Below are 18,544 nucleotides of genomic sequence, written 5' to 3'. Positions count from 1 at the left end.
TAATGCAGAGGTCATAGACTTAGAACAATCATCTCTAGGGAAAAAATACTGAGAAAACTATTGGGATTGAAGGCAGACAAGTCCCCAGGGCCTGATGGCCTACATCCTAGGGTCTTAAAGGGAGTGGCAGTGGAGATAGTGGATCCATTGGTTATAATATTTCAAAATTCCCTGGATGCAGGAAAGGTTCCAGTGGATTGGAAAAAAGCTAATATAACACCCTTATTTAAAAAGGGAGGGAGGCAGAAAGTAGGAAACTACAGACCAGTTAGTTTAACATCTGTCATTGGGAAATTGTTAGAATCCATTATTAAGGAATTAATAACAGGACATTTAGAAAGTCAAAACGCAATCCATCAGAGTCAGCATGGTTTTATGAAGGGTAAATAGTGTTTGACTAATTTGCTAGAGTTCTTCGAAGATGTAACAAGTAAAGTGGATAATAGGGATCCTGTAGATGTAGTATATCTGGACTTCCAGAAGGCATTTAATAAGATGCCGCACAAAAGGTTAATACACAAGGTAAGATCACGTGGTGTTGGGGGCAATTTATTAGCTTGGATAGAGGATTGGCTAACCAACAAAAAACAGAGTCTGGATAAATGGGTCTTTTTCTGGTTGGCAAGATGTAATTAGTGGGGTGCCACAGGGTTCGGTCCTCGGGCCCCAACTATTTACAATCTATATTAATGACTTGGATGCAGGGATAGAAGGTACTATAGCCAAATACGCAGATGACACTAAAATAGGTGGGATAGTAAGTTGCAATAAATAAATAAGAAATTTACAAAAAGACATGGATAGGTTAGGTGAATGGGCCAAAATTTGGCAGATGGATTTTAACGTGGATAAGTATGAGGTTGTCCATTTTGGTCAGAAGAATAGAAAGGCAAATGATCTAAATGGAGAGAAACTTCAGAGTGCTTCGGTGCAGAGGGATCTGGGTGTCCTCGTGCATGAATCACAGAAAACTAGTATGCAGGTGCAACAGGTTTTAAGGAAGGCAAATGGAACTTTGGCATCTATTGCTAAAGGGATAGAGTATAAAAGTAGGGAAGTGTTGCTGCAACTGTACAAGGCATTAGTGAGACTGCACCTGGAGTATTGTGTACAGTTTCGGTCCCCTTACTCGAGGACGGAGGTAGTTGCATTGGAGGCAGTTCAGAGGAGGTTCACGAGATTGATTCCAGAAATGAGGGGTTTGTCTTATGAAAAGACATTGAGCAGTTTGGGCCTTTACTCTCTCGAGTTTAGATGAGAGGAGATCTAATTGAGGTATATATGATGATTAAGGGGATTGACAAAGTAGATGTAGAGAGGATGTTTCCTCTGGTGGGGCAATCTAGAGGGAGTGGTCATAGTTTTAGGATAAGGGTAGCAGATTTAAAAGAGATGAGGAGAAATTACTTCTCTCAAAGGGTCGTGAGTCTGTGGAATTCACTACCCCAGAGTGCGGTGGATGCCGGGACATTGAGTAAATTTAAGGAGGAGATAGACAGATTTTTAATTAGTAATGGGTTGAAGGGTTATGGGGAACGGGCAGGAAAGTGGAGTTGAGGCCGAGATGAGATCAGCCATGATCGTATTGAATGGCGGAGCAGGCTCGAGGGGCTGAATTGCCTACTCCTGCTCCTAGTTCTTATGTTCGCGAGCAAGTAGAGATATGCAAGAACTATATAAAGTGGTGATATTGGGGACTTTACTCGCCCAACTATCGATTGATATAATGTTAGAGTAAAGGATAGGAGGAATATTTGAAATGTTCAGGAGAACTTCCTTGATCAGTATGTTCTCAGCCCAACTAGAAAGGAGGCATTGCTGGATCTGGTGCTGGGAAATGAAGTGGACCAAGTGTCTGGGGGAGCACTTGGGTAAGAGTGTTCATCGTATCATTAGGTTTAGATTAGTCGTGCAGAAAAGCAAGGAATAAAATAAGGTCGAACGTCTATTTTGGAAGAGAGATAATTTCAATGTAATGAGAAGGGATCCTGCCAGGGTATAATCAAAGCAAAGACTGACAGGAAGAGCTGTGTTGGAACAATGGGTTATCAATAAGGAAGAGATGCTTCAGGTAGGGGCTAGGAACATTCCAACAAGGGTGAAAGGTAAAGGAACCAAAAACAGGCCTCCCTGGAAGACAAGGGCTAGGGTAGAGAATATGATGAAACAAAATAAAGAGGGTGCAAGAGGCATGTCAGGTGAATTCAAGTGAGAACCAGGCCACATACAATAAGTTGAGAGGGGAGGTGAAGAGGAATTAAGACTGGCAGAGAGAACACGAGAATAAAATGGAGTCAACATAAAAAGGAATCCAAAAACATTCTACTTGCATGTCAAGAGTAAGCAGGCAGTAAGATGTGGATTGGGACCTATTAGGGACCAAGAGGGTAATATATGCTTCGAGACACAGGGCAAGGCTGAGATACTTAATGAGTACTTTGTATTAGTGCCTGCTAAGGAAGTGGAATCTGAAAACATTGGTAGAAGCAGAGAGTGTAGAGGCAATGGATAGAGTAAAAATTGAAGGAAGAGGTACTGGAAAGGCTGGCTATGCTTAGGATAGATAAGTCACCTCGTCTGAATGGCTTGCATCCCAGGTTGCTAAAGGAAGTCAGGGTGGAGATAGAAGGGCTTGCCATAATCTTCCAATCTGCTCTGGATATGGGGAAGGTGCCATATGTGATACCTTTATTCAAGAAAGAGTGTAAGGATAGAATTTGGCCTAACCATCAGTTTCAAGAAAACGAACATCATGGGACAGGATGTCAGAAATGCTCCATCCATCAATATCGGCGAGCACACTCTGGAAGTGGTTCAAGAGTTCAGCTACCTAGGCTCAACTATCACTAGTAACCTGTCTCTCAATGCAGAAATCAACAAGCGCATGGGAAATGCATCCGCTGCTATGTCCAGACTGGCCAAGAGAGTGTGGGAAAATGGCACACTGACACGGAACACAAAAGTCCGAGTATTTCAATCCTGTGTCAATACCTTGCTCTATGGCAGCGAGGCCTGGACAACATACGTCAGCCAAGAGCGACGCCTCAATGCATTCCACCTTCGCTGTCTCCGGAGAATCCTTGGCATCAGGTGGCAGGACCGTATCTCCAATGCAGAAGTCCTCGAGGCGGCCAACATCCCCAGCACATACGCCCTACTGAGCCAGCGGCGCTTGAGATGGTTTGGTCATGTGAGCCGCATGGAAGATGGCAGGATCCCCAGGATGCATTGTACAGCGAGCTCGCCACTGGTATTAGACCCACCGGCCGTCTATGTCTCCGCTTTAAAGACGTCTGCAAACACGACACGAAGTCTTGTGACATTGACCACAAGTCGTGGGAGCCAGTTGCCAGCGATCACCAGAGCTGACGGACAGCTATAAAGGTGGGGCTAAAGAGTGGCAAGTCGAAGAGACACAGCAGTTGGCAGGAAAAAAGAAAGCTGTGTACGGAGACAGCCAACTGTGCAACAACCCCGACAAACAACTTCACCTGCAGCACCTGTGGAAGAGTCTGTCACTCTAGAATTGGCCTTTATAGCCACTCCAGGCGCTGCTCCACAAACCACTGACCACCTCTAGGCGCTTACCCATTGTCTCTTGAGACAAGGAGGCCAAAAAGGAAAAAGGAGTGTAAGGATAGTCCTAGCAACTACAGATCAGTTAGATTATCAGTGGTTGGTAAGGTTTTAGAAACAATAATCAGGGGGACAAAAAAAAATCAACAGGCACTTGGAGAGGTTTGAATTAATTAAGGATAACCAGCACAGATTTGTGAAAGGCAGATCATGCTTGATTGATCTAATTGAATTTTGCGATGAGTAACAGAGAAGGTTGATGAAGTAAATGCGGCAGATGTTGTTTATATGGATTTTAAGAAAGTGTTTGATAAGGTACCACATAAAAGGCTGGTTAACAAAATTCAGACACATGGCATAGAGGGTCAGTGTCGAATTACATAAACAAATTGTTTTTTTAAATTTAAAAAGCGGAGGATGGTAGAAAGTGGTGTTCCAAGGCTCAATGCTGGGGCCACTGCTTTTTTTGCCAATTATAAAATGACTTGGAATATAGAGAAGAATTTCAAAATTTGTTGATGGCACCAAACCTGGAGGTGCGGCAAACAGTGAGGATGATATGAACCACCTGCAAAACCATATAAAAGCAGAGCTTTAAAAAGCATGCCAAAAGGACAGTCGGAGACGAGTGCGCGAGAGAGCACGCACAGAAGGAGCAGAGCAGGAGAGAAAAAAAAAAAATCGAAAAGTAACATCACAGTTGAGAGAAAGCAGGGGAAAAGAAAGCTGTGGGAGCGAGTATACAGGCAAGCTTTTAATTCATCTTAATCTCAATCTATCAAATATAAAATAAGACTTGACTGATTCAGTATTATTTAAACTAAAAACTAAAGCGAATTTTATAATTTAGAATAGTGAACGAGCAGGGAGTGTATTTGCTCAAATTCGGGCAACTTGATAAACATTAATAATACTTAATACAGCTTGTGTATCAGTATTTGTAAGGTTTACTAATAGTAGTAAGCTTTATTAGCATTGGTACGGTCCATCACCAGTAGGAAGATCTACATATCTGTGTAATCAAGAAAAGTACAACTTCAGAACAAGTAGCTGGTGAGTATCTTGAACAAGTGAGTAGCTAGTGAGTTTTTTTTTTTTGAGTAAGGTTTACTTGAAGTAATGAACTGTATTGATTTTTAGTAGGATTTATCAGTACTAGTAAGATTTTATTAACAATTCTAAGGGGTTGTAGTATTGGTAAGATTGTTTTTCTACAGTAACAAAGGGTCAACTAATAAATAAAGGAATGGCAGGGGTGCTTCAACCTCAAGAGTGCACCTCCTGTGCTATGTGGGAGCTCCAGAATACTTCCCGTATCTTGGAGAACCATCTGTGCAGGAAGTGTCGTCAATTGAATCAGCTTGAGCTCCGGGTTTTGGTACTTGAGCGACCGCTGGGGACACTGCGGTGCATTCATGAGGATCAGAGCTAAGTGGATAGCATGTTTATAGATGTGGTCACCCCACACCTCAAGAGTAAGCAGGGACAGAGGAATGGGTGACCACCAGGCAGTCAAAAAGAATCAGGCAGATAGTGCAGGATCCAGAGTGCATCTCACTCTCCAACAGGTATTCAGTTCTTAATACTGAGGAAAGCGATGCTTCACCTGGGGAGTGCAGCCAGAGCCAATTCAATAGTCAGGGGAACAGACAGGCGTTTCTGTGGCCGAAGACGTGAATCTAGGATGGCGTGTTGCCTCCCTGATGCCAGAGCCAAGGATGTCACTGAGCGGCTGCAGAGCATCCTGAAGGGGGAGGGTGAACAGCCAGCCAGCAATCGTGGCCCACATCGGAACAAACGACCTAGGTAGAAAGAGGGATGTGGTCCTGAAGTCAAAATTTAGGGAGCTAAGTAAGAAATTAGCAAGCAGGACCTCAAAAGTAGTAATCTCCAGATTACTCACTTGCACGTGGCACTGGGAGTAGAGAAATAGAAGGATAAGACAGATTAATGCGTGGCTGAAAAGATGGTGCAGGAGGGAGGGCTTCAGATTCCAGGGACATTGGGACCGGCTCTGGGGGAGATGGGACCTGTACAGGCCGGATGGGTTGCACCTGAACAGAGCCGGAACTGAGTTCCTTGTGGGATGTTTTGCCAGTGCTGTCGGGGAGGGTTTAAACTAGTTTGGCAGGGGGATGGGGACCTGAGGGTAGACTCAGCTGGGACAAAATCAAATTAAAATGGAAGGTGGAAAATTAATGGATGAGTCTGGAAGACAGGAAACAAAAGCTAGAAAAAAAAAATGTTTGGCAGTGCCCAAGGGGATCTATTCCAATGCAAGGAGTATAGCAAATAAAACAGATGAGCCAAGGGCACAGATAGACACGTGGCAGTAGGATATCATAGCTATTACAGAAACAAGGCAAACAAAGATTAATGGGAAAGTACGGAGAAGTCTAGAGGAAGTGCAGGACCTTGGAGTGAATGTCCACAGATCCCTGAAGGTAGGAATGGTCGATAAGGTGGTTAAGATGACATATGGAATCCTTTTATTTTTTTCTTTATTTGGTTATTTTATTTTAGTTTTTTTTTAAAATTTGGTTAGATTGTTTCTACTGTGCCTACCCACAATTAGTTTAAATTTTTTTTTAAATGTTTGTGCTTGCGAGTGTTTCGTGCTTTACAGTCAATTCACCCCCTCTCTGTACTAACATTTTGCCTTTCAGCACACTATTAACATATTAAAATAAAAGCAAAATACTGTGGATGCTGGAAATCTGAAATAAAAACAAGAAATGCTAGAAATACTCAGGTCTGGTGGCACAGTGGCGCAATGGTTAGCACCGCAGCCTCACAGCTCCAGCGACCCGGTTTCAATTCTGGGTACTGCCTGTGCGGAGTTTGCAAGTTCTCGCTGTGACCGCGTGGGTTTCCGCCGGGTGCTCCGGTTTCCTCCCACAGCTAAAGACTTGCAGGTTGATAGGTAAATTGGCCATTATAAATTGCCCCTAGTATAGGTAGGGGAATTGTGGGGATGTGGTAGGAATATAGGATTAGTGTAGGATTAATATAAATGGGTGGTTGTTGGTCAGCACAGACTTGGTGGGCCGAAGGGCCTGTTTCAGTGCTGTATCTCTAAACTAAAAAAATAAAAAAGCAGAGTTAACTTTTCAGGTCAGTGACCCTTCTTCAGAACAATTAACATACTGTTCGCCTTTGCTCCATGACCACCTGGTCAGTTATTCTCTGTGACCTTGTCCTATCAACACCTCTTTTGTTATCTCTTGCCCCACCCCCTGCTGTACTTGCTTAAAACCTTTTACATTTGTAATATTTGTCAGTTCTGTAGGGTCATTGCCCTGAAACGTTAACTCTGCTTCTCTCTCCAACAGATGCTGCCGGACCTGCTGAGTGTTTCCAGCATGTTTTGTTTTTATTAGATATGGAATCCTTTCCTTTATTAGCTGAGGTATAGAATACAAGAGCAGGGAGGTTATGCTGGAACTATATAACTCATCTGTTAGGCCACAACTGGAGTATTGTGTGCAGTTCTGGTCACCTCAATACAGACAGGATATAATTACACTAGAGAGGGTACAGAGGAGATTTACAAAGAACAAAGAAAATTACAGCACAGGAACAGGCCCTTCGGCCCTCCAAGCCTGCGCTGATCCAGATCCTCTACCTAAACATGTCGCCTATTTTCTAAGGGTCTGTATCTCTTTACTTCCTGCCCATTCATGTATCTGTCTAGATACATCTTAAAAGACGCTATCGTGCCCGCATCTACCACCTCCGCTGGCAACGCGTTCCAGGCACCCACAACCCTTTGCTTAAAGAACTTTCCACGCATTTCCCCCCTAAACTTTTCCCCTCTCACTTTGAACTCGTGACCCCTCGTAATTGAATCCCCCACTCTGGGAAAAAGCTTCTTGCTATCCACCCTGTCTATATCTCTCATGATTTTGTACACCTCAATCAGGTCCCCCCTCAACCTCCGTCTTTCTAATGAAAATAATCCTAATCTACTCAACCTCTCTTCATAGCTAGCGCCCTCCATACCAGGCAACATCCTGGTGAACCTCCTCTGCACCCTCTCCAAAGCATCCACATCCTTTTGGTAATGTGGCGACCGGAACTGCATGCAGTATTCCAAATGTGGCCAAACCAAAGTCTAATACAACTGTAACATGACCTGCCAACCCTTGTACTCAATACCCCGTCCGATGAAGGAGAGCATGCCGCATGCCATCTTGACCACTCTATTGACCACTCTATTGACCTGCGTTGCCACCTTCAGGGAACAATGGACCTGAACGCCCAAATCTCTGTACATCAATTTTCCCCAGGATTTTTCCATTTACTGTATAGTTCACTCTTGAATTGGATCTTCCAAAATGCATCACCTCGCATTTGCCCTGATTGAACTCCATCTGCCATTTCTCTGCCCAACTCTCCAATCTATCTATATTCTGCTGTATTCTCTGACAGTCCCCTTCAGTATCTGCTACTCCACCAATCTTAGTGTCGTCTGCAAACTTGCTAATCAGACTACCTATACTTTCCTCCAAATCATTTATGTATATCACAAACAGTGGTCCCAGCACAGTGTCCCTGTGGAACACCACTGGTTACACGTCTCCATTTTGAGAAACTCCCTTCCACTGCTACTGTCTGTCTCCTGTTGCCCAGCCAGTTCTTTATCCATCTAGCTAGTACACCCTGGATCCCATGCGACTTCACTTTCTCCATCAGCCTACCATGGGGAACCTTATCAAACGCCTTACTGAAGTCCATGTATTTGACATCTACAGCCCTTCCCTCATCAATCAACTTTGTCACTTCCTCAAAGAATTCTATTAAGTTGGTAAGACATGACCTTCCCTGCACAAAACCATGTTGCCTATCACTGATAAGCCCATTTTCTTCCAAATGGGAACAGATCCTATCCCTCAGTATCTTCTCCAGCAGCTTCCCTACCACTGACGTCAGGCTCACCGGTCTATAATTACCTGGATTATCCCCGCTACCCTTCTTAAACAAGGGGACAACATTAGCAATTCTCCAGTCCTCCGAGACCTCACCCGTGTTTAAGGATGCTGCAAAGATATCTGTTAAGGCCCCAGCTATTTCCTCTCTCGCTTCCCACAGTAACCTGGGATAGATCCCATCCGGACCTGGGGACTTGTCCACCTTAATGCCTTTTAGAATACCCAACACTTCCTCCCTCCTTATGCCGACTTGACCTAGAGTAATCAAACATCAGTCCCTAACCTCAACATCCGTCATTTACGAGGATGTTGCCAGGAAAAATGCAGCTATGAGGAAAGATTGGATAAGATGGAGTTCAGAAAAGTGAGGGGTGGGGGGGATCTCTTAGAAACCAATAAAATTCTAACAGGACTTGACAGGGTAGATGCAGGAAGGATGTTCCTGATGGTGGGGGAGTCCAGAACCAGGGGTCATAGTCTAAGGATACGGGGTAAACCTTTCAGGACTGAGATGAGGAGAAATTTCTTCACCCAGAGAGTGGTGAACCTGTGGAATTCGCTACCACAGAAAGCAGTTGAGGCCAAAACATTGAATGTTTTCAAAAAGGAGTTAGATATAGCTCTTGGGTTTAAAGGGATCAAAGGGTATGGGGCGACAGCCGGAACAGACTACTGAATTGGATAATGAATGGCAGAGCAGGCTCGAAGGGCCAAATGGCCTACTCCTGCTCCTATTTTCTATGTTTCTATGTAACTGTACATTAAATTTGAAAGTGATATCATTTAATCCAAAACTAGGGTCTTAAATCTAAACAAAGAAAACTACAAAGGTATGAGGGGCAAACTGGCAGTGATAGATTGGGAAGCTACAAGATATGATGATCAACAGGCAATGGCTAGCATTTAAAGAATTAATACATGGTTTACAATAATTCCTTTGGAGGTACAAAAACTCAGCAGGAAAGGTGATAACCGTGACTAACAAGAGAAGTTAAAGATTGTATTATATCAAAAGAGGGAGCCTTATAAAGTTGCCAAATAAGCAGTAAGGATTAGGAGCATTTAGAATTCAGCAAAGGAGGACCAGGAAACTGATAAAAAAGAAAATAGAATATGAAAGAAAACTAGCGAGAAACATAAAAATGGACTGTAAAAGCTTCTATAGGTATGTAAAAAAGATTAGCAAAGACAAACATGGGCCCATTACAGGCAGAGATGGGGGCATTTATAATGGGGAATAAGGAAATAGCAGAGAAACTAAACAAATACTTGGCGTCTGTCTTCACGGAGGAAGATACAAAAACCTCCCAGAAATACTCAACAGCCAAGGGACTAGTGAGAATGAGGAACTGAAAGAAATTAGTATTAGTAAAAGAGTTGTCCTGGAGATACTGATGGGACTGAAAGTTGATTAATTCCCTGGACCTGATTATCTAAATCCCAGAGGGTTGAAAGAGGTGGCTGTGATAGAGTGAATGCATTAGTGATCATCTTCTAAAATTCTATAGATGCTGGAACAGTTCCTGCAGATTGGAAGGTAGCAAATGACACCCCACTATTTAAGAAAGGAGGGAGAGAGAAAACGGAGAACTACAGACCTGTTAGCCTGACATCAGTAGTAGGGAAAATGCTAGAATCTATTATAAAGGATGCTGTAACTGGACACTTAGAAAATAATGGTAGAATTGGACAGAGTCACCATGGATTTATGAAAGGGAAATCATGTTTGACAAACCTGTTGCAGTTTTTTTGAGGATGCAACTAGCAGAATAGATAAGGGAGAAACCAGTGGGTGTGGTGTATTTGGATTTTCAGAAGGCTTTTGATAAAGGCCCCACACAAGAGGTTAGTAAGCAAAATTAGAGCACATGGGATTGGGGGTAATATACTGACGTGGATTGAGAATTGGTTAACAGACATAATACAGAGTAGGAACAAATGGGTCACTCAGGTTGGCAGGCTGTGACTAGTGGGGTACCACAAGGATCAGTGCTCGGGCCACAGTTATTCACAATCTATATCAATGATTTGGATGCGGGGACCAAATGTAATATTTCCAAGTTTGCTGATGGCACAAAACTAGGTGGGATGCAAGTTGTGAGAAGGATGCAAAAAGGCTTCAAGGGGATTTGACAGGCTAATTGGTGGGCAAGAACATGGCAGATTAATGTAACGTGGAAAAATGTGAAGTTATCCACTTTGGTAGGAAAAACGGAAATGCATGGTATTTCTTAGTGATTCTTGATAATGCAGCCTGCCGCTGACGTCATCTGACTGCGCAAACATGCGCAAACGGGTTCCTGCTCTCTGCGCATGCGCTGTGATCCGCATTGCCACGACAGGTTGGCGCATGCGCAGATGACGTCATCGCGTGACGCGGGGGAAAGAGTGGGAACAGAGCGGGGGGAGAAGCCGAGAAGGAGCGCCGGGGGCGGCGGGGAAAGACAGCGGCTGAAGACCTTGGTGGCGGCAGGTGTGGGTGCGCTCTCCTCCTACTCCCCACCTCCTCTCTCCCCTCTGCTCACTTTCTCCCCGATCCCCCCGCCCACTCTCTCTCCACTCTCCCCCCCCCACGCGGCCACTTGCTCCCCACTTCACCCGCCCACTCTTTCCCCGTTTCCCCCCCCCCACCCCGGTTCTCTCCGGCCACTGTGCTGCCGTGGGTTTACGTTGCCTTTGTGTGATTTGAGCAGCACCATCTTTAGTCCTGGCAGCTGCCTGAATGTCACAGACTGCGACGTTTTAGTGGAACAGGCTGTATTTGTGCATGTGCCAGTACAGCACCACCTCGTGGTTACATTGTCAGCAAATGCAGCCTTTCTTAAATGGTGAGAGAATGGGAAGTGTTGATGTCCAAAGGGACCTGGGTGTCCTTATTCATAAGTCACTGAAAGCTAATATGCAGGTGCAGCAAGCAGTTCGGAAGGCTAATGGTACGCTGGCCTTTATTGCAAGAGGATTTGAGTACAGGAGTAAAGAAGTCTTGCTGCAATTGTATAGAGCCTTGGTGAGACTGCACCTGGGGTATTGTGTACAGTTTTGGTCTCCTTACCAAAGGAAGGATATACTTGCCATAGAGGGAGTGCAACGAAGGTACATCGGACTGATCCCGGGGTGGTGGGATTGTCCTCTAAGAGATTGAGGAGAATGGGCCTGTATTGTCTAGAGTTTAGACGTATGAGGGGTGATCTTATTGAAGCAGATACAGGAAGGATGTTTCGCCTGGATTGGGGAATCTAGAACCAGGGGGACAATGTCAGAATATGGGGTTGGCCATTTAGGACCAAAATGAGAAGGAATTTCTTCATTCAGGGTGGTGAATCTTTGAGATTCTCTACCCCAGAGGGTAAAGGGCCGCGACCCGACCCAAACCCAGTGAGTTGGGAGTGATATGGCATGCTTGCCTTCATTGGTCGGGGCATAGAGTATAAAAATTGGCAAGTCATGCTGCAGCTGTACAGAACTTTAGTTAGGCCACACTTAGAATATTGCGTGCAATTCTGGACACCACACTACCAGAAGGACGTGGAGGCTTTGGAGAGGGTACAGAAGAGGTTTACCAGGATGTTGCCTGGTCTGAAGGGCATTAGCTATGAGGAGAGGTTGGATAAACTCGGATTGTTTTCACTGGAACGACGGAGGTGGAGGGGTGACATGATAGAGGTTTACAAAGTTATGAGAGGCATGGACAGAGTGGATAGTCAGAAGCTTTTTCCCAGGGTGTAAGAGTCAGTTACTAGGGGACATAGGTTTAAGGTGCGAGGGGCAAAGTTTAGAGGGGATGTGCGAGGCAAGTTCTTTACACAGAGGGTGGCGAGTGCCTGGAACTTGTTGCCGGGGGAGGTGGTGGAAGCAGATATGATAGCGACGTTTAAGAGGCATCTTGACAAATACATGAATAGGATGGGAATAGAGGGATACGGACCCTGGAAGTGCAGAAGGTTTTAGTTTAGACAGGCATCAAGATCGGCGCAGGCTTGGAGGGCCGAATGGCCTGTTCCTGTGCTGTTCTTTGATTCAGGGAATGCGCTGCCTGAAAGGGCGGTGAAGCAGATTCAATAATAACTTTCAAAAGGGAATTGGATAAATACTTGAAAATGAAAAATCTGCAGTGCCAGAGGAGTGGGATTAATTACAAAGCTCTTTGTGCTACAGGCACAATGAGTCAAATGGCCTACCCCTGTGCAGTAAGCTTCTTTATGCTTAAAATATGGCTCAATGGTCGATGGGACCTTAGTTCAATGTCCTGCCCACCGCAGTGCTGCCCGGCTCCGGCAACGCAGGGCTCGTGTAGCAGTGCAGGGCTACGGCAATGCAGGGCTCCCACAGCGCCACCCAGCTCCGGCAGCACAGGACTCCTGCTGGATTATGCATTCTAGATTGTGAAGTGGGACTTGAACCCATGACTTTCTGACTTGGAGGCAGGAGTGCAACAGTGAGCTCCAGCTGATACCCTAGGGAGAGATAAGGTACTTCAATACGTTTTGCTGAGGTTGTTAAATGGAACACGAGAGCAAATACAACCAGTTCTGAGTGTGCTGCTACACGGGCAGAGATGGACATTATAACCAAATTCAGAAAACTACAAGTCACAATAAAAGGGGGCAGTGAGGAGATTGGACGGATGCCACATTATCAGTGCAAAGGGAGATGAAAGGAAGTTTTAATTCTGTTACTTACCTGGCAAATCTTTGATATCAATGCAGCCCAGGAACCGCAGGGCATCCTTGTAGTAAGAAGCATGATTTCCAACTATCTGGTAATACTTGCTCGACAGATCATAAAAGCGCCCGTGAACTGATGTCACCCCAGGAAGGTTAGTCAGCATCTCATCCACCTCCTCAATTGTTTTCTGGAAGAAAATTGACTGATTTCATGTTAATCTTATCAACATTGTCATGAGTTTTTTTTTAAAAACTAAGAGGTCGGAGTGCCTTTAAGACTAGAAAAAAAAATGGACTGTGAACTGAATGTTGACTTGATATTTGAAGTGCAGGCTGCAAGACAATTTGTATCCAAGCAACCAGAAAGTTTTACGACTATCTTGTAACCTAGGTTTTTGTTGAAAAGCAAGTTTCACTTTTGGATTGTTCAGTTACTGCTGGAGACTGGTCAGGAATACAGCCCAGAAAACTCTTCCTCTTGAAAAATAATTCCTGTATCAAGTGAAACTATAATTTCTTCATGAAGTTAAAAGAACTTTGAAGGAGTTGCAGATCTAATGTATAGGAGCTAAAACCCTCGCTGCTGCTGTTGCCTGGAGAGGAAGAGACCCAGAAAAACACTGCTTTGCTAGGAGGAAGCCTGCATTGTTTATGGTAGTAAAATTCCTATTGTCTCCAGTCTCTGGAAAATCTCAGTCTCAAGTGGGAGTGTGTCCTGTGGCCTTTTGTATTTTTGGAAGTTCCTGAAATCTCAAGAAACGTTCTACTGCGAGACTGCTACTTTAAAATCTAAGTAGACCTGTTGCGACAACCTGTTGCTGAAAGATCTGTGATACCTGCTGCGTCGAACGCCTACCCATCAGACTGTTTATCAAATCTGCCTGGACAGACTTCAAGTGGCATCAGACTATTCGACTCTGGGCCACCTCACTGCTCTGGAAATCCTACCAAAAGTTACAACCTTTTTTTTTATTCTTAAGAACCTGGTGTAAAATCAATATACCCGTTTCCCCCGGTTAACCACTGGTTTTTGAATATGTGTGCATGTCGGTTAGGAAGATTGAGTTATAAAATCTTTTCATACATATCAAAGAGGATAAAAGAGGAGGTGGCATTGCACTGTTGATCAAGGAGTCAATTACTGCTGTAAGGAAGGATGATATCTTGGAAGGTTCCTGAAATGAGGCCATTTGGGTAGAACGTAAAAACAAAAAGGGAGCAATCACTTGGCTTGGTGTATACTACAGACCTCCAAACAGTCAGCATAAGATGGAAGAGCAGATACGTAGGAAAATCTCAGAAGTATAAAAATAATAGGGTAATTTCTTTTGGGCCTCCTTATCTCGAGAGACAATGGATACGCGCCTGGAGGTGGTCAGTGGTTTGTGAAGCAGCGCCTGGAGTGGCTATAAAGGCCAATTCTGGAGTGACAGGCTCTTCCACAGGTGCTGCAGAGAAATTTGTTTGTTGGGGCTGTTGCACAGTTGGCTCTCCCCTTGCGCCTCTGTCTTTTTTCCTGCCAACTACTAAGTCTCTTCGACTCGCCACAATTTAGCCCTGTCTTTATGGCTGCCCGCCAGCTCTGGCGAATGCTGGCAACTGACTCCCACGACTTGTGATCAATGTCACAGGATTTCATGTCGCGTTTGCAGACGTCTTTATAACGGAGACATGGACGGCCGGTGGGTCTGATACCAGTGGCGAGCTCGCTGTACAATGTGTCTTTGGGGATCCTGCCATCTTCCATGCGGCTCACATGGCCAAGCCATCTCAAGCGCCGCTGACTCAGTAGTGTGTATAAGCTGGGGATGTTGGCCGCTTCAAGGACTTCTGTGTTGGAGATATAGTCCTGCCACCTGATGCCAAGTATTCTCCGAAGGCAGCGAAGATGGAATGAATTGAGACGTCGCTCTTGGCTGGCATACGTTGTCCAGGCCTCGCTGCCGTAGAGCAAGGTACTGAGGACACAGGCCTGATACACTCGGACTTTTGTGTTCCGTGTCAGTGCGCCATTTTCCCACACTCTCTTGGCCAGTCTGAACATAGCAGTGGAAGCCTTACCCATGCGCTTGTTGATTTCTGCATCTAGAGACAGGTTACTGGTGATAGTTGAGCCTAGGTAGGTGAACTCTTGAACCACTTCCAGAGCGTGGTCGCCAATATTGATGGATGGAGCATTTCTGACATCCTGCCCCATGATGTTCGTTTTCTTGAGGCTGATGGTTAGGCCAAATTCATTGCAGGCAGACGCAAACCTGTCGATGAGACTCTGCAGGCATTCTTCAGTGTGAGATGTTAAAGCAGCATCGTCAGCAAAGAGGAGTTCTCTGATGAGGACTTTCCGTACTTTGGACTTCGCTCTTAGACGGGCAAGGTTGAACAACCTGCCCCCTGATCTTGTGTGGAGGAAAATTCCTTCTTCAGAGGATTTGAACGCATGTGAAAGCAGCAGGGAGAAGAAAATCCCAAAAAGTGTGGGTGCGAGAACACAGCCCTGTTTCACACCACTCAGGATAGGAAAGGGCTCTGATGAGGAGCCACCATGTTGAATTGTGCCTTTCATATTGTCATGGAATGAGGTGATGATACTTAGTAGCTTTGGTGGACATCCGATCTTTTCTAGTAGTCTGAAGAGACCACGTCTGCTGACGAGGTCAAAGGCTTTGGTGAGATCAATGAAAGCAATGTAGAGGGGCATCTGTTGTTCACGGCATTTCTCCTGTATCTGACGAAGGGAGAACAGCATGTCAATAGTCGATCTCTCTGCACGAAAGCCACACTGTGCCTCAGGGTAGACGCGCTCGGCCAGCTTCTGGAGCCTGTTCAGAGCGACTCGAGCAAAGACTTTCCCCACTATGCTGAGCAGGGAGATTCCACGGTAGTTGTTGCAGTCACCGCGGTCACCTTTGTTTTTATAGAGGGTGATGATGTTGGCATCGCGCATGTCCTGGGGTACTGCTCCCTCGTCCCAGCACAGGCATAGCAGTTCATGTAGTGCTGAGAGTATAGCAGGCTTGGCACTCTTGATTATTTCAGGGGTAATGCTGTCCTTCCCAGGGGCTTTTCCGCTGGCTAGGGAATCAATGGCATCACTGAGTTCCGATTTGGTTGGCTGTATGTCCAGCTCATCCATGACTGGTAGAGGCTGGGCTGCATTGAGGGCAGTCTCAGTGACAGCATTCTCCCTGGAGTACAGTTCTAGGTAGTGCTCAACCCAGCGGTCCATCTGTTTGCGTTGGTCAGTGATTATGTCCCCCGATTTAGATTTGAGGGGGGTGATCTTCTTGATGGTTGGCCCAAGAGCTCTCTTCATGCCATCATACATTCCTCTGATGTTTCCAGTGTCTGAGGCCAGCTGAATATGACTGCATAGGTGTTGCCAGTAGTCGTTTGCGCAACGCCTAGCTGTTCTTTGTGCAGTACTTCTGGCTGCTTTAAGTGCTGCGGATGTTAAATCGCTGGGGGCTTTCTTGTAGTTCAAAAGTGCAATGCGCTTAGCGGCTATGACAGGTTCCAACTCTTCATTATGAGATTGAAACCAGTCTGCATTTCTCTTCGCACTTTTGCCGTAGGTGGTCAAAGCTGACTCATAGATGGCGTCTCTGATGTGGGCCCACTTGGTCTCAGCATCCCCTGTGGGAGTGTTTTGAAGGGCTGTTACAAGTGAATTTAGAAATTTTTGTAACAGCTGTGGGTGAGAAATTCTGCTCGTGTTGATGCGCGGGTGGCCCTTCTGCTTGGAATGATGAAACTTCTTTGGTCTGAGTCTAACCTTGCTGCACACCAGGGAGTGGTCGGTGTCGCAGTCCGCACTGTGGAAGCTGCGTGTGATTTGAACACTGTTTAAGGCGGCTCGCCTTGTGACAATGAGGTCTAGCTGGTGCCAACGACGTGATCTTGGGTGCCTCCATGAAACCTGGTGACAGGGTTTAGTGTGAAAGAACGAGTTGGTGATGCAGAGGTTATGATAGGTACACAACTCAAGCAGTCTCTGCCCGTTCTCATTCATCCTTCCAACGCCATAGCGCCCAAGGCAGGAGGGCCATGAGTCATGGTCGGCCCCAACCCTGGCATTAAAGTCCCCCAGCAGGAATAGGTGTTCGGTGTTGGGGATGCTGCTAATGATGTTATGGAGTTGTTCATAGAACTGGTCTTTAGCTTCAGGTGCGGAACAGAGTGTTGGAGCATAGATGCTGAGTAGGTGTACTGGACCAGAGGTGGTGAGCAGTCGGATGGACAGTATGCGTTCCGAGCCATTTGAGGGAGGCTCTATCATGCTGAGCAAGGAGTTTCTGATGGCGAAGCCCACTCCATGCTGTCTTGGTTCTTCAGGATCCCTGAATAGGGTAATAATAGTAGGGTATTTCAACTTCCCCAATATTAACTGGGCTAGTCTTAATGCAAAAGGTTTAAAAGGGGTGGAATTCTTAAAATGCATACAGGAGAGCTTTTGAGCCAGTACGTAGAAAGTCCTACAAGAGAAGTAGTGGACCTAATCCTAGGGAATGAAGCCGGACAAGTGGTAGAAGTGTCAGTGGGGGAGCATTTCGGGGATAGTGACCAGAGCTCTAAGATTTAAGGTAGTTCTGGAAAAGGACAAAGATGGACCAGAAATAAAGGAACTGAATTGGGGGAAGGCCGATTTTAATATGATAAAACAGGATCTTGCCTAAGTGGACTGGGAGCAGCTACTTGTAGGAAAGTCTACATCACAGCAACGGGAGTCATTCAAAGAGGAAACAGAGAGTTCAGAGCCAAAATGTACCCGTTAAGGTGAAGGGTAGGACTAACAGGCCCAGGGAACCCTGGATGTCAAGGGATATAGAGGATTGGATCAGGAAAAAAAAAGAGACTACGACAGATCCCAAGCGCTGAAACAGTGGAGGCACTAGAGGAGTATAGAAAGTGTAGGGTGGCACTTAAAGTAATTAGGAGAGCGAAGACGGGAAATGGGATAACCAGGGAAAGAGTAGGGCCCATTAGGGACCAAAGTGGCAATCTGTGTGCGGAGCCGGAGGACATAGGTGAGGTTTTAAATGATTACTTTTCATCGGTGTGCATAATGGAGAGGGACGATGCAGGTGTAGAGATCAGGGAGGGGAATTGTGATATACTTGAACATATTAGCATTGAAAGGGAGGAAATATTAGCTGTTTTAGTGGGCTTAAAAGTGGATAAATCCCCTTGCTCAGATGAGATGTATCCCAGGCTGTTATGTGAGGCAAGGGAGGAGATAGCAGGGGCTTTGACACAAATTTTCAAATCCTCTCTGGCCATCGAAGTACCAGAGGACTGGAGGATGGTGAATGTAGCAGGGATAAACTAGGTAATTACAGGCCGGTGAGACTAACATCAGTGGTAGGGAAACTATTG

General features: G+C 45.4%; 1 protein-coding gene across 2 annotated transcripts in view; it reads right to left on the bottom strand.

Annotated features, from left to right (window-relative positions):
- The window catches only part of psmd13 (proteasome 26S subunit, non-ATPase 13), a 69,454-nt gene that overhangs the window by 7,125 nt on the left and 43,785 nt on the right, over nucleotides 1-18,544 (bottom strand). Inside the window, exon 7 of one of the 2 annotated variants that reach the window (XM_068046770.1) lies at nucleotides 13,188-13,374. In XM_068046770.1, the coding sequence (XP_067902871.1) occupies nucleotides 13,188-13,374 (187 nt within the window). The remainder of the gene's footprint in view (nucleotides 1-13,187; nucleotides 13,375-18,544) is intronic. The other variant, XM_068046771.1, reaches the window with a different exon arrangement.

Source organism: Heterodontus francisci, chromosome 14, assembly GCF_036365525.1.
Source record: "Heterodontus francisci isolate sHetFra1 chromosome 14, sHetFra1.hap1, whole genome shotgun sequence".
Classification (NCBI taxonomy): Eukaryota; Metazoa; Chordata; class Chondrichthyes; order Heterodontiformes; family Heterodontidae; genus Heterodontus; species Heterodontus francisci.
This window is presented reverse-complemented; position numbering and strand designations above follow the sequence as displayed.